The sequence below is a fragment of the Puma concolor genome, chromosome B3 (assembly GCF_028749965.1).
Source record: "Puma concolor isolate L17-30 chromosome B3, mPumCon1.1.hap2, whole genome shotgun sequence".
Lineage (NCBI taxonomy): Eukaryota > Metazoa > Chordata > Mammalia > Carnivora > Felidae > Puma > Puma concolor.
In genome coordinates this window covers 22921848-22938609 of record NC_141672.1, presented here as the reverse complement: position 1 = coordinate 22938609, position 16762 = coordinate 22921848, and the positions used below count along the sequence as shown (strand labels likewise).

General features: G+C 39.8%; 1 protein-coding gene across 5 annotated transcripts in view; it reads left to right on the top strand.

Moving 5' to 3' along the window:
- Nucleotides 1-9169, top strand: part of TSHR (thyroid stimulating hormone receptor) — a 161248-nt gene extending 152079 nt beyond the window's left edge. For all 5 annotated transcript variants that reach the window (XM_086709096.1, XM_086709097.1, XM_086709095.1 and 2 more), the window contains 2 exons: nucleotides 2970-3158; nucleotides 5543-9169. In XM_086709096.1, the coding sequence (XP_086565222.1) occupies nucleotides 2970-3158; nucleotides 5543-6953 (1600 nt within the window). In that variant the 3' untranslated portion in view covers nucleotides 6954-9169. The remainder of the gene's footprint in view (nucleotides 1-2969; nucleotides 3159-5542) is intronic.
- The last annotated feature ends 7593 nt before the right edge of the window (nucleotides 9170-16762 follow it).

Sequence of the window (16762 nt, the reverse complement as noted above, 5' to 3'; positions counted from 1 at the left end):
ATATCTATATCTATATATCTATATCTATATAGATAGATATATCTATCTATATTTATATAGATAGATATATCTATCTATATCTATATCTATCTATATCTATCTATATATATTTTCTATATCTATATCTTCTGACTCAAGATAAACTCCAAATTGGGCAAGAAGGGAATTGACATTTATTGAACACCTACTATATGCCATGTACCCATTATGTTACAGATGTTTCTATCATAAGTTTTACACATTTTCCAACACCTGCTTTTCTCCATGCATGTCCAAGCACCCTCCCAATTCAGCCCCTCTAAGACCCAATTGGTGGCCATCTGAGATATGCTTGGGTTGCAGACACTCAGACACAGCATGGAATCAGTTTCTCCCCAACAGATTCCTAATGAGTCCCTGGAGGGTTACTGTGCCTGGATGTATATTCAAAGACTCCAGAGACCTGATTGATGATAGGGAGTAGAGAAGAGTTCCTGGAGCACTGAACCTGAACTCTAGATCCAAATTATAGTTACCCTTGTTTGCTGAGTCTCTTTGGATATAACATGCCTCATTTCTTTGTCTTCGATTTAATTTCCATCTGCTTCATAAAAATGTTCTGAGAATTGAGGTAGATTCTAAATTACCTAGAGAGCATCTTAAGTAATGCAGATTCCTCCTGTTGGTTTGGGGTATGGCTCAGGAGTCTGTATTGCATGTAATTCTGATGCTGGTCCACGCTGGTGCCTGGACAAGAAACACAGATTTACAGAATGGCAAATTGGTAGTTTTCACCAAATATCTGCCTCAATCCTATCCTCACCACATGGATTACTATAGCAGTTTGTTTGTTTGTTTGTTTGTTTGTTTGTTTGTTTTTTAACTAAGGCCCAAATTCTTTGACACTCCTCCAATTGTGAGATGGGTTCTATGTTCCCCACCTTTCAATCTACTAGTTCTCTTGGGACACCCCAGATGCTTCCTCTCAAAATGCTCCCTCTCAGAACCTGACTGCCCTGATGTGAGAAGCCCAAGCCCCATGGAGAAGCCATCTTAACAGTCCAGCTGAGCTGAGCTTTGAGTCGTCTCAGCCCTGGCCCAGGCATGTAAGTGAAGGAGTCTGCATATAATACCAGCCCCCATCACTGACTTGCCCTGGCAAGTCTTCCTAGCTGAGCCCCAGACATCATAGAGCAGAGATAAGCCACCCCTGCCACGCCCTGTTCAAATTTCTGACCCACAAAAGCTATGCTAACAATAAAAAGACTGTTGTTTGATGCCACTTAGTTTTGGGGTGTTTTGCCATTCAGTAATTGGGATGGTTCCTAAAGTATTTTCTCAAGAAATAGCTATTAAAATGCAAACGCAGTACTTGGAAGGATAAGCTCTTTCAGATGAACACACGCAATCAGTGTATCCAACAGATAGCAAAGCAGGGAAAATGAGCCAAGAGATGCTCTCTTGTTTCACTGACATGACTGCATCACTGCATAAAGAGACACATAAGTTGCTTTCAGAAAACCGAAGGCAGGAAGATAGCCACACCTTGAAGACAGCATGTCTAAAAGGGAAAATACAGCATCAACAGGACAGATGAGGCAGAAGAGTAACGTCTAGCTTCACTTACTTCACAATTCCCCTTATGGTTGGCTCTAAAATCCCTCAACTCGCTCATTAACTGCAAAGTGGTTCATTTATGCCAGTTTCCCACACATACTTGCTTAGTTTTCAAAATTAGCTGGGATCATACAGTAATGAGTGCCAAGGGTAATTCTTACCACCAGGCAAGTTTGAGAAATGCTGAATTATAGAATTTTTAAAGTACATACAACACAGAATAGCAAATGTGGCACCCTTCCCTGAGAATTACAGCTCTGTAGTAAGAACAGACTTAATGTGAGAGCTTCGTGTTTGTAAAAAATGACTAGCATGTTCTAGCAGCCTTGAACCCAGAGAATGTAAATCCCAGCTAAGTCCAATGGCAACGACATGGAGGAAGAAGCTGTAAATATTGGAATTCACTTGCTAATCAGTACTACTAACTATATTAAACATTTTAAGTGTAATTATTTAAAAAATCATAATAAAAAATCGTGTAAAAATCATGTAAAATCTAAGACTATTCAGTGACTATTTTAATTGATAAAATATAAAATGAGATATTAGGTTAAATGTTCATGGTTTTATTCAAGCTATTATTCAATGCAAGCAAGACAAAACGATGGAGAGGATATATAATCTGGACTGTCTGGGACTGAGAAAAGAATAGGAAATGCTACACTACAATGTGAATTACTTCTACTTGAGTAACTAACACTAGTGTCTGTGTTGCTTCCAGCCTCACCACCTTCCTCATTATTTTCAGAGGTGACTTGATTACTAATGTAAATACTGGAGTTTTCTTTACAGGAAATATGTTGACAGCCTCCTAAAGGAAGCGTAGGGAGGTTGTTCAGAGTCAGGAATTCACTATATAACTCCCAAGCTCTGCATCATTAGGAGAAGATTTTCATAACACTGGTGTTGGCCCATATCAGTGAACAGCTTATTAATCCCCAAACCCTAGACCCCATAGAGACTGAGAGCAATTCAGGCCCCTTTAAACCCATTCAAATATATTTCTCTTATGTTGTGAGACACTTTAGTAGTTATATGTTGTAATTTCTGGAATAAAATTGATATCCATCTCAGATTCCAAGAGTTTGCATGTATTGCAATGAATAAAAGAAAATGTCTGTGAAGCTATTATCTGTATCGATGCATACTGGAATTCCAAGTGACAAAAATGGGGGGTCCTTTGTAACATATCAACTTAGAAACCAAATATTCCTCTTTCAGCCGGTGGCAGTATCTAAAGAACTGAGTCTGTATTCAACAGCAGAAGAGAACACACCCCTGTTAATCTCAGGCCTGCCTGACTTTCTAGCCAAGAAGTAGAAGGTTCTGGCTGCTCACTGCCTCTCTGAACTACTCTGTTCTGTCCTCCCTAGGGACGTCTCTTACACCAGTGTCACTGCCCTGCCATCCAAAGGCCTGGAGCACCTGAAGGAATTGATAGCAAGAAACACTTGGACTCTAAAGAAACTTCCACTTACCTTGAGTTTCCTTCACCTCACACGGGCTGACCTTTCTTATCCAAGCCACTGCTGTGCTTTTAAGAATCAGAAGAAAATCAGAGGGTAAATACAGGTGTCTGGAAAAAGCAACAAAAGGTTTCAGTGCAAGTTGAATTAATTTCTGGGTTTGGGAAAGGTCTGTGGTTTGAGAGCCAGGTAGAAAGAATGGAAGCATCCATGAGCATCATGAAATCCGTGGGACACAATGACTGCAGACTCAAAGTGACTGCAAATGTGAAATAAGACCAGTGTCACCGGATCACAGCAGGGAGGTGGGGGGGGTGGGGATCATATAGAATCTTGTAGAGATCATACTACATGATTCCTAGTCAACTGGCTTTGTACCCTAGCTCGGCCACTTTCTAGTTGTGTTATTCCAGCTTGCTTACTCAACCTCCCTGAGCCTCTGTGGAGACGGTAATGTTACTATTCACAGAGGGTTTGAGAAGAGTAAATGAGAAACTGAATAGAAAACAGCTATCACAATTACCTGGAATATTTTAAATTCTCAAAAAACATTAGCAATGGTATGTATTATTTTATTATCAGGCTGCTTACGAGCTGCAAAGGAGGAATGGCCTCTTCTCTCTGTGCTTTGTCTGAATCTTTTCTTCACTTACATTTTTACTCTGCATTATTTCCCCTCTTGTGTCCTAACACCACCTTCATTTATCATTTACTCACTTCTGCTCAGTTTCTATATAATATCTACCGGCTGACTTTCTGACTCATATTTGTAGTCAGAAATAAAATGGGATCTAGGGGCGCCTGGGTGGCTCATTTGGTTGAGCGTCTGACTTCGGCTCAGGTCATGATCTCACGGGTTCTTGAGTTCAAGTCTTGTGTCAGGCTCTGTGCTGACAGCTCAGAGACTGGAGCCTGCTTCAGATTCTGTGTGTGTGTGTGTGTGTGTGTGTGTGTGTGTGTGTTCCTCCCCTGCTCGTGCTCTCTCTCTCTCTCTCTCTCTCTCTCTCTCAAAAATAAATAAATATTTTTTTAAAAAGAAATAAAATGGGATCTAGTTGTGGGGGCAGAAGCAAAGGGGAAAGTTGAACAGCTGTGCAAAGAAGGCCAGTATGGCCTAATGCCTGCAGAAAGCCAGAAGTCAGGTATGGGGTGGTGAGAGCAGGCTTGATACTGAGGCTGTGTGGCCTCGGGGTAGGAAAGCACCAGGGATGGGTGGGAGGCTAGAGTGTACCTCAAGGGCAGGGTCCAGTTTTCTCGTTAACCTCTAAACAAGCTGCAATAGGCAGTCCTTTAGGCATTTTAACCAGAGCCCAATAGATGAATTAACATCTGCTTCTGCAGCTGAAACAAATTAAAGAATCCCTTTTGATGTCAGTATGGCAGGCTAGTGAAAAACTAAATCTCACTTCCATGAGCCTGCCTGCATGATCGTGTCCATTTATTCATTTGTTTGATAAGTATTTATTAAGCACCTAGCACGTGCTTGGCACTGTCCAATCCCATAGCAATGAATAGGTCGGGCAAAAGCCCTCCCGCATTTTGTTTTCAGTCTAGTGGGGGAAGTCAGAAAATAAACAAGCAAGTAAGAAGATATCAGATACTACTACAAAGGAAATAAACACAAAGTAGGACAGTTTATTTAAGGAGATCAGGGAAGGCCTCACTGAGAAAGGAACATTTGAATTTAAAACTGAATAATGAGTAGAAGCAGCTATGCGTTTTTCGGGCAAAGGGAACATGGAGTTCAAAAGCTCTGAATAGTAATAATAATAACCAACACATACATGGCATATCAATGTTCCAGGTGCTCTTTGTAAGAGTTTTAAAAAATATACTCACCTGATCCTTTAACGACCCTACATGAAATAGATACTTCTTCTACTTTAAAAATGGGATAAGCCAGGGGCACCTGTGTGGCTCAGTCGATTAAGCGTCCAAGTTCAGCTCAGGTCATGACCTTGTGGTTTCTGAGTTCAAGCTCCACATCGGGCTCTGTGCTGACAGCTCAGAGCCTGGAGCCTACTTCAGATTCTGTGCCTCCCTCTCTCTCTCTGCCCCTCCCCTGCTCACGCTCTGTCTCTGTTTTTCAATAATAAATAAACGTTAAAAAAATTTTTTTTAATAAATAAATAAAAATGGGAAAAGCCAAGCTTCATAGGCCTGCCCAAGGTGAACAGCTAGTAAATGGTAGAACCAAATCCTAACCTAGGCAGACTGACTCTACCATCCATGCTTTTTTACTCATTATTGTTCTTGAACTGGGTGCAGATGAGAAATAAGGGCCAATGTCACTGGAGTACAGCAGGGGAAGGGGTAGGGTGGGTAATAGGAAGTAATGTAGGAGAAACAAGCCTGACTAGATTATGTAGAATCTTGTCGACTCATGTAGATCACAGTAAGTATTCTGCATATTTTGCTAAGTCCTGGGGGGACCATTAGGGGTTTTCAGCAAGCAGTGACTTCTTTCTGTTGCCTTACAGAATCCTTGAGTCCTTCATGTGTAATGACAGCAGTATTCGGAACCTGCGTCAGAGAAAATCTGTGAATGCTTTGAATGGTCCCTTCGACCAGGAATATGAAGAGTATCTAGGTGACAGCCATGCTGGATACAAGGACAACTCTAAGTTCCAGGATACTCGCAGCAACTCTCATTATTATGTCTTCTTTGAAGAACAAGACGAGATCCTTGGTTTTGGCCAGGAGCTTAAAAACCCACAAGAAGAGACCCTACAGGCCTTCGATAGCCATTATGACTACACTGTTTGTGGAGGCAATGAAGACATGGTGTGTACTCCCAAGTCAGATGAGTTCAACCCCTGTGAAGACATAATGGGCTACAAGTTCCTGAGAATTGTGGTGTGGTTTGTTAGTCTGCTGGCTCTCCTGGGCAATGTCTTTGTCCTGATCATCCTCCTTACCAGCCACTACAAACTGACTGTCCCACGCTTTCTCATGTGCAACTTGGCCTTTGCAGATTTCTGCATGGGGATGTATCTGCTCCTCATTGCCTCTGTAGACCTCTACACTCATTCTGAGTACTACAACCATGCCATTGATTGGCAGACAGGCCCTGGATGCAATGCGGCTGGTTTCTTCACTGTCTTTGCCAGTGAATTGTCAGTGTATACACTGACAGTCATCACTCTGGAGCGCTGGTATGCCATTACCTTCGCCATGCGCCTGGACCGGAAGATGCGCCTCAGGCACGCATATGCCATCATGGCTGGGGGCTGGGTTTGCTGCTTCCTGCTGGCCCTGCTCCCTTTGGTGGGAATAAGCAGCTATGCCAAGGTCAGCATCTGCCTGCCCATGGACACTGAGACACCTCTTGCCCTGGCATATATTATCCTTGTTCTGTTGCTCAACATAGTCGCCTTTATCATTGTCTGCTCCTGTTACGTGAAGATCTACATCACAGTCCGAAATCCCCAGTACAACACCGGGGACAAAGACACCAAAATTGCGAAAAGGATGGCTGTGTTGATCTTCACTGACTTCATGTGCATGGCTCCAATCTCATTCTATGCTCTGTCAGCACTTATGAACAAGCCTCTCATCACTGTTACCAACTCCAAAATCTTGCTAGTTCTCTTCTATCCACTTAACTCCTGTGCCAATCCATTTCTCTATGCTATTTTCACAAAAACCTTCCAGAGGGATGTATTTATCCTGCTCAGCAAGTTTGGCATCTGTAAACGCCAGGCTCAGGCATACCGAGGCCAGAGGGTTTCTCCAAAGAATAGCACTGGTATTCAGGTCCAAAAGGTTACCCGGAACATGAGGCAAAGTCTCCCCAACATGCAGGATGACTATGAACTGCTTGAAAACTCCCATCTAACCCCAAATAAGCAGAGCCACATCTCAAAAGAGTATAATCAAACAGTTTTGTAAGCTGTCCCTACACTAGCCGCAGTGGTATGGGACTTATAAAAGGCTGGTTTCTTGAACATGTATTCCTAACCCATTACATACACAAGATGACTGACCTAACCCTTGTGCAGGTGATGTTTCATGGGGCAAAATTTCATCTCTGGAGAGAGGTAGCATTAACCTAATCATCTCCCAGAAGGAAGAGAAGCTACCAGCACGTCTGAATCCCAGGTGATATCAAAATAACTGACACTTTCTAAAAGACTTGCTTGATGCTAACTGCAGTGACAACATTGTGTAAGATGCTCAACAAATATCAACTGAACTAGGTCAACACTGAGCTTCTCACTTTTAGATAGCGTTTCATACTGAAGATTCAGCAAATGGCAAATGCTATTAACTTAGCTGGTGACCACAATATAAAATTAGCTTTATGTTGGCTTGGTCCATTTTCACATTCCCTGATACAACCAAAGAGAATGTGAATTCCTCAAAACTGAAAAGTCAAACAGGATACAGGAGCAGCTATTATGAGGTGAAGGAGGGGAAAGGCTTAGCTTTGTTTTTTCAGACTCTGAAACTACTAATCATCTCTTCACAAGAATCTACCTGATGTGACCCAACTGTTATGTGTTGCCCAGAAAAAAACTGGCAATTTCAGTTTTTATGTGGCTGAGCAAACTAAGAATTGTTCTTCTTGGCTAGTCCCATAGCATAAAAGACGTGAACTCTAGAAATATTTCTAAGCAGCAGCAAGTGGGAACTATGAGCAGAGCACACTAAATCACCCAGTGATTAACAAAGCAGGCTGGATGCGAGGTAACTGCTGGACCTTGTGCAAATCACTGGGCCACCTCTAAGTCTGTAGAAATGAAGAAGCCTAGGGCACCTTGTGACTCAGTTGGTTAAGCATCCAACATTTTGATCTCGGCTCAGGTCATGATCTCACAGTTCCTGAGTTCAATCCCCACACTGGGCTCTGCACTGACAACTCAGAGCCTGCTTGGAATTCTGTCTCTCCCTCTCTCTGCCCTTCCCCCCAATATGTGTGTGTGTGTGCGCACGCACACGTGTGTGTATATGTGTGTGTATGTGCTCTCTCTCTCAAAATAAATATACTTAAAAAAAGAAAAAGAAAGAAATGAAGGAACTTGATGGCCTCTTCCAGTTTTAAATCTCTATGTGTATCCCTTTCCCTTAAAACATGTTTCCATGACAAAGGAAAAAGAAAAGCACTAAGAAAGTAGATCTGTTTTTCCTATCTTGTAGGGCTGCCATCTATTTCTCTTTGGAGTCTAGAGGTACAACACAGGAAATTTCTTGGTTCATTTTTGATTGTGATATCTGAACCAAATGTTCTATGGACTGACCCAATTGGGCTGGATCTGAATTACTCATCTAATTACTAGATCTACACAGCTACAATTATCAGGCCAAAACAGGTTAGTATTCATATTATAGAATAAAAGTTTTGCACATTTTGGTTATTTGGAGTTACTATGTCACTGTGCAGATTCAATTGAAAACATTTAACTTGTCTTCAGGGATTGGTTTCTTTACTTACCTGTTTCCAACCCATAATATAGTACTAAAGCTGTCAAGCACTCAGGTAAAGTGACACTAAAGCTATCAAGAGAAGTTTCTTCTTTCTGAAACTACTTGCTCTTTCCAGCCTGTTGATCATTGGACATAAAATCTGTTCCCCAACAGTGCTCCCTTACTTAAAATGGTTAGGATCTATCTTTATCTATAGATGTACTCTCCAGATTATCTGTCAAGACAGCCCCTTCATTACATCCCCAGCAGAGATGGCATTTGCTTCTCAGTGCTCATGAACCACACCAAGGAATTTGAAGCTTTTGTTGTTGTAAGTCTGTGGAGTGGGGTTAGTGGACCCAATGGGGCCCCAGAGATGGTCCCCCTGATTCACCTAGAATCTCCCCATAGCAATACCCATTTCCGATCATCACTGAGACCTCAGCATCTTAATAGAAATACTCTACACACTGAAATCATGACTTATCCACCAGTTCACTTGTAACTAATGAAACTAAACAGATGTGTGATGCTTGTGTTTCTCACCTGTAACATTTTGAAATCTCACATCCTGATAGTGAGTTTTATCTCGAGTAGTTGAGGTAACATTTTGGAAACAGTCCTAGAAAAGAAACTTCAACACAGTTGTTACTAAAATTTTCATTCACAACATGAAATAAATTTTCTTCCTTTGAAATGATTGTGCTGGGGGCGCCTGGGTGGCGCAGTCGGTTAAGCGTCCGACTTCAGCCAGGTCACGATCTCACGGTCCGTGAGTTCGAGCCCCGCGTCAGGCTCTGGGCTGATGGCTCGGAGCCTGGAGCCTGTTTCCGATTCTGTGTCTCCCTCTCTCTCTGCCCCTCCCCCGTTCATGCTCTGTCTCTGTCTGTCCCATAAATAAATAAAAACGTTGAAAAAAATTTAAAAAAAGTGTGAAAGAATGAAATGATTGTGCTGAATCCTAGAGTATTGCTTTGTCTAATTTGTGAGCTTCTTTTAGGGTTACCATTACATGTGTTAAAACTCAAGACAGGAAAAAAAAAAACAGTTGAAAAATTTGCTAATTAAATCATATTAAAACAAATTATTGGCTGCCAATAACTTAAGTATAAAATTGTGTCTTGATAATAAATGGTCTTTATGTAAAAAACTTATTCATGAGGAATTGAATTATGATCCATTGACCTGCAGTGATGGCTAAGAGAAAAAATGTGATTAGTGTTGACATTAGGAATTTAAATAGTGCTCTAGTGAAGGTAATAAATCTATAATTCCTGGTTGGAGTTTAATTTATCTGGCAGCTTTCAACTATCTGAAGATAGACCCAAATAACAGGATAAACAGTGTCAGGCCAATCAGAATAGATGTCACAAACTTCATGCCCTAAAGCTTAGACATGTTGCCCATAGGAGTGTCTCTCAAAACACCCTCAAAGTTTATGATTCTTGCTTTATGGATAACCTACTGTATACTAGAAGCAGCCAATTAGAAGAAGAGAGTATAATTCTGGGAAGTACCATGAGAGTGGCAATAAGGCAAAAGTGAGGGCAAAAAATGAAAACTGTATTCACAAGAATTCAAAACAATAACAGTTTGAAAATAAATACTCTTAACTGCTTGGAGTCTTTGGGGGAAAATGTATAATAACACAGTAGAGGGGACAGGTAAAACTTGGTAGCAATGCATTCTGTTTTAAAAGATATAAATGTTCTAGCTCAGAGCAGTGAATGGAGTCCTGGCACCTACCGACCTTCTCTTTCAAATTCCACTGAAATGACAATGAAGAAGTAAAAACTGGGACCAAGCCAAAACCATACTGTGAACAGGGGGAATCGCACCAGAACAGACCAGCCTCTATGGCTTTCTGAAGGATGGAAAGTCTATGGCCTTGAGTTGATAGATAACCGACTGGAGAAGGCTGTGGCCCAGAACGCAATGACCGAATAAGGCTGCAGTTCTAGAGGGATGTGTTCTTCCCTGCATAGTCCTAGACAGACATCTAAGCCTGAAAGTCACAGGACCAAGGGGCTAATTAAAGTAATTAATTGCAAATCTGTTTCATGTGGCCCCCCCATTGACTCTTCCTATGTTAGTTAGAATTCAGTGTTTGCCCCAGGCTGAAATCAACAAAGTGATTGTAAAGGAATTAAGTGATCAATGTAAATGGGGCCAAGTTCCTGGTCTGGGGCAGTGGCAGATGCAGCCCACTCACCTACTTCTGCTCTCACATCATACAACAGAGCCTCGGCATTGACATAGACATCACTATCAGCCCCCCAGTCACGGAAAGGCATCTTGGAGAAAAATATACATTAACCTGAGTTATCAATCCTTATCTTTCATTCAAAAATATAGGTGAATGACAACAATTACCAGACAGCTGAGGAAAATGAACTGCACATCAATAGCACACAAAAAAAGACCAAATTGAACAAACAGGTCATTTCTCCAGTGGGGGAAAGCATAGTTCAGAGACAGAGTATTTTTTCTTTAATTCTAATTAGTAACATCAGAGAAATTTGACAAAAAACTGGATCCTAAAACAATAGCAAGCTACTTAAAAAAAAGTAGTAATGAAAAATGAGGAGTTTTGGCAAATTTAAAATGGGATTGCCAAAGCAATCCCATTGGTTTTTTGTTTTGTTTCTTTGTTTTGAGAAAGAGAGAGAGAGAGAGAGAGATGGTGAGCAGGTGATGGGCAGAAGGGCAGAAAGAGAGAGAGAGAGAGAGGAGAGAGAATCTAAAGCGGGCTCCATGCTCTGCACAGTACCCGATGCAGGTCTCAGTCTCACAACTGTGAGATGCTGACCTGAGCTGAAATTGAGTCTGACACTCAACCCACTGAGCCACCCAGGTGCCCCTCAAAGCAAGAGTTTTAATAGAAAGAATGGGAGTTGAAGTAGAAGAAATCTCCTAAATGTTGAACAAATAAACAAAAGATGTGAAATATGAAACAAAAGTTGAAAGATATAGAGGATCAGTCTCAAAGTCCAACATCTGTGTAACAGGAGTTCTAGAGAAAAATGTAGAAAACACAATAACCAGGGAAACAGAAGGAGAAAATCTTGAGCCAATAAAGTGAGCTGATAAAGATCAAAAGTGTCCCCTTAGCGCTAACAGGGGTGAATGAAAAAAATTCACATGAGAACAGTTCTTATAAAATGTCAGAAGGGGAGATCTAAAATATTTGAGAGAGAGAGAGTGAGAAGTTGGGTATCAGAAAGGATTAACACTCAGATTGACCTTTAACAACACTGTCTATCAGAAGACAATGGAGCAATGCTTTCAATGTTTTGGGGAAAAAAATGTTTTAAACCCAGGACGCTCTACCCAGTTAAATCACCATCCAAGTATAAGGGCAAAATAACAACATGTTTATATATGTAAGTACTTGGTAAGATTACTTATGTCAAATATTCACAACTTGGAAATAAGCAAGAAGATAACTGGGTGTTGTTTTGATGCAGTGCTGGGTTTGACTTCTTATTGCCTAGGCTATTTTATAACTCGGTCAGGACAGAGGCTAACTTGTCCAACAGATTTTCGTCTCATGGAGATTCAAATAACTTCTGCATGGTGTATGGCCCAGCTGGACATTAACCAGTTTTTTATCTAACCCAGCAGTATCATCCTAACATTTGTACATCGCTAATACATACTTAGCTTCTTAAGTGTTTCTTTGGACCAGTTTTAACATCTTGCTAGTTTCTTCATTAAATTATACATTGAATAAAATCTTTGAAAAATGTTCATTTTATATTTACATGAGAATCATTTGTTTAATGTTCCTTATATCCTCCTTCTGAAAAATTACTTGAAGTTGTACTTTAGAAAATCATGTATTTCTTTCTCAATGGATCTTAACATACTATTTGTTTTATAATTAATAATAGTTGTATGCCATCATACTGTAATTGTTTTAAAATCAAATTATATGACTCACTTATATTTAACAATAGAATATAAATATTACAAACCCTGGCAAGTCAAAGTAATGGTATTGCTGACAAAAGTCAGAAGGGGGAGGGAAAGAGGAGAGGTATAGGACATGGTAAAGGAGATAATTTCTTCTTTTACACCATAGAAAAGAGAGAATGTCTACAGTTAATAGAATAAGAAACCGAAATTTGTTTTTTACAGTTATAAAATCAACCAACTGAAAATGTTAAAATTAATACTAGCAAAGATTTTTTTTTAAAGCTGGGAGTTAGCAGATAATGTTAAATCAACTAATTTCCTATTCTTCATTATATCCAGCCAAAAGTTATATTGTCTAAATATCTATACTGTAAAAAACCAGATGTTTAAGTATATAACAGAATTATAAAAATAACCACCAGAAGAATTAAAGTCAAAAATTGACTGAAAATGGTTTTCTCTGGAGATTGAGACTAGGGATTGAGTGGTGTTATAGACGGAATTATGTTCCCCTGCCACAAATTTATAGGTTGAAGCCCTAACCCCACCCACCCCGTGTGACTATATTTGGATACAGGGCCTTTATGGAGATAATTAAGGTTAAATAAGTCATAAGGGTGGGGCACAGACAAAAGGTTACCGGAGGACACAGCCAGAAAGTAGCCATTGAAGACAGCCCACCCCAGAAACTAAATCTGCAAGCACTTCCGTTTTGGACTTCTCAATTCAGAGGTTGGAGTAAATAAATTTCCGTTATTTGAGTCACCAGCAGGTGGTACTCTGTTACAGCATCCCGAGCAAACTAATACAGATGGAAAATTTTCAGCTGGTGCCCTTGTGTACTGCTGGTTTTTTTAATCATGTGCATACTTTTTTAAGACAGTGGAATGGAAATTATTATAATAGTATTACGCTTTAAGATAATTAACATTAAAAATGTGGCATTTAGGGACACCTGGTTGACTCAGTCAGTAAAGCCTCCAACTCTTGATTTCAGGTCATGATCTCTTGGTTCGTGGGTTGGAACCCTGCATCAGGCTCAGCACTGGCAGTGCAGAGCCTACTTGGGGTTCTCTCTCTCCCTCTCTCTCTGCCCCTCCCCTACTCTTGCTCACTCTCTCAAAAATAAACAAACAAACAAACAAAACTTAAAAAAACATGTGACATTTAAAGAAAGGTGCAGATTGGGCAATTTTATCATAGTGTTGAATTATTATGTCTTAAGAATTATAAGAGAAGGAGGCAGACCACATTTTTGAAAGTGACTTGAACAAAAATCTAGCCATTGCAAAATTTCGACTTTTAGGATGTAATAAATCTAAGTTAGTGAGTCTTCTTTTTTTTTAAGTTTATTTATTTATTTTGAGAGAGAGAGCACAAACAGGGGAGGGGAAGAGAAAGAGGGAGAGAGAGAATCCCAAGCAGGCTCCACACTCCCTGCAGATCTTGACGCGGGACAGTCTCACGACCATGAGATCATGACTTGAGGCAAAATCAAGAGTTGGACACTTAACTGACCAAGTTACCTAGGTGACCCCCTCTTATTTTTAAGTTTATTTATTTATTTTGAGAGAAAGAGAGAGCAAGCCAGTGAATCTTAAAGTGCCTATTTGGTAGCTATATCTGGCAAAAAAGTAAAAACCCTTTGTGACTTATTCTATTGGACGGCCTAATCATATTAAATTAAAATTTTCTCCAGTAGGAAAATTAAGCAACTAATTATTATCTATCATATGAATTTAGTAAGTAAAAAGTAAACCTTTAAACAAAGTAGGGTAATCAAGATAGTATAAACAACTTTGATTCTGTCACCCATTTAGTATAATTTTGGAATATATTTTGAGAATTTGGTAATATTTAGGAATATTCTATTTCATTTATTGAAGTATTTTAGAGGGGATTAGGGAGGTGATGGCAATTGCTATTTGACAGGACACAATAAAGAGTCTAATTGTACATCAATCATGTGCCTCTCAGTCTTAAAAGACAACAACATGTTTCCTTGTGGCCCATTTGGGGGTATTAGAGTCACAATGCACTATAGAAATAGCTCAGGCCTATGGGAACCATGTAATGATGTATTAATAATTTACCATAATAGGGTTTAAACAAAGGATTCTAATCATTAGTAAATTTACAATCAAAAACAGCACTACAGATCTGACCCTCAGGCAGGAAGTATTCTGACAAAAGCCTATTTATAACTTATTCCCATGACTCTGTTTTCTTCCACCACAGGCATTACATCTAAAGGTCTAACCCCAGAGAGAGTTGCAAAAAAGTCTTAAAGATCCTCAGTTCTGTAGGAGGCTTGTAAAGTTTCTTAATAAGGGCCATAGTAAGTAGATGAAGTAAAAGTTTGAGAAAAATAAAACTATATCATCCCTATTTCTTTTTAGCAAACCCCAGGTTTAAATTTTCTTACATTCCACCTCAGTTCTCCAGACATCACGTGAAAAGGCTTCTGGTATGATAGTGGACAAATCTAGCTATTGTCAAACTAGATATTGGCAAATGATTTGTGGATCTCTGGGAATATGGGACTCCTAGGATTTGTTATTAATAACAAATAGAACCAATTCACTCTATTTGTTCTCAGATATTTCTCTGATTTCTCAGTGTTCCTTAAGCATTCTGACAGAAAAAAGAACTGGGGGAGGTATTAATAGCTTCAACAAATGTTGGAGAAATGAGATACCCTGACCAATCGAAGCCACAGTCCAGATGAAAAAAGAGATGCCTGATGTCATACCTGTTTTCACTATCTGTGGGCCAACTCTGGAGAAAGGGAAAAAGTGAGCACACACCTTTGGCACTCTCAGGTCTTCCCAGACATCCAAGTTGCTATGTGGTTTTATTTTAATTGGTGCAGTTGAGCCACTAGTGGGAGCAATAACTGAAGGAAGTTAAAGTATTTTCTTCTCCTTCTTTAACCGACCATCCAGCCTATATGGTACTCCTAAGTTCTCTCCAAACGCACTCACCCTGTAGCCACTCTGTCTACCATCTGGAAGAGCCTCAACCTATACCAACTCTTCTATTTTATCCTGGTCCTAATACCCTCTCTCTAACCACTCATTCTATTCTACCCTGAGTCCCAAAAATACCACTTCTATACCCCTCATGCCATGATTATAAAGGGTAAAGGGGCCACTGGTGATAGATGTATTATCTGGGGTATATACAGAAATTTTCAAGAATCATCATAAGCTGGCTATGGCAATAGTACAGAGTATGGGAGTAGGAATGATTGGTTCAAGATTAGAGATGGTAATTATACAGAATGAAAAGGAAACCTGTGGCTGTTGCTTAGTATTGTCTGCTCCAGTTAGCTGAAAAGGAAATGCAGGGACTGATAATTTCATATTTACATTGTTGCCTCAGAAATTGTATAGTGCTGTCCACCATTTTCAGAGAAAGATTCTTTAACTTTTTTGATATATTAATAACAACCATCAAAAAAAAAAAATCAGGGGCACGTGAGTGGCTCAGCTGGTTGAGGGTCTGACTCTTGATTTTGGCTCAGGTCACAATCCTAGTGCTGTGGGATTGAGCTCTGTGTGGTGTTCTGCACTGAGCATGGAGCCTGCTTAAGATTCCCCCCCCCCTCTCTTTCCCTCTCTCTCTCTGCCTTTTCCCTGCTTGTGCACATGTGCTCTATCTCAAAAAAAAATGTTTAAAAAAATCAATATTTGGAAAAAATGTGTGGGAACATCTAATCCACCTATTTGCTTTAAGGTTTTACTGAATAAACCTTCTCAAACATGCCTAAGACAATCTTCAGTTTTGTCCTATACAAAGCGCTCTTATGTATTAAGAGATGTCCTAATTTAAATGATAATTAATTGAAAGACAAAACTCAATTTGTTTATTCAAAGTCTGAGTTTAGGGAGACACCAGTAGGCTGGAAAATCAGTAGATTATCTAATGTTGGTCTTAATTCCATAGAGAGGTTTGGAAATTTCTTTTCAAAACTGTCTGCTAAAACTTTATAACTATTTCTATGACTTTCGCTTTCCAATTACAAAGCCTTCTGAAAATTGTCAACTAAGTGTTAAATGGGAACGTGGAAGTTGACAGTCACTGATTTGTTTCCTAGTCCCTGCATTTCCTCTGATTGTGCTTGCTCTGAACTAAGAAGGGGAGGACAAAGTGTACAAATTGGTATTAGCCTTAACATACAGAAATATTTCTCAAGGGAAAAATCATCATCAAGTTGTTGATAATAAAATCACAGGTAATTAAGGCTAAGTAAGGTCAGTGGAATGACATCAAATGCCTATACTACAGGAAAATTTAATAAAGAGGAAAATTAAGGCATCAGGTCAGCTTCTATTTGTGTTTAGATTTATTTATTTATGCAATCTCTACACCCA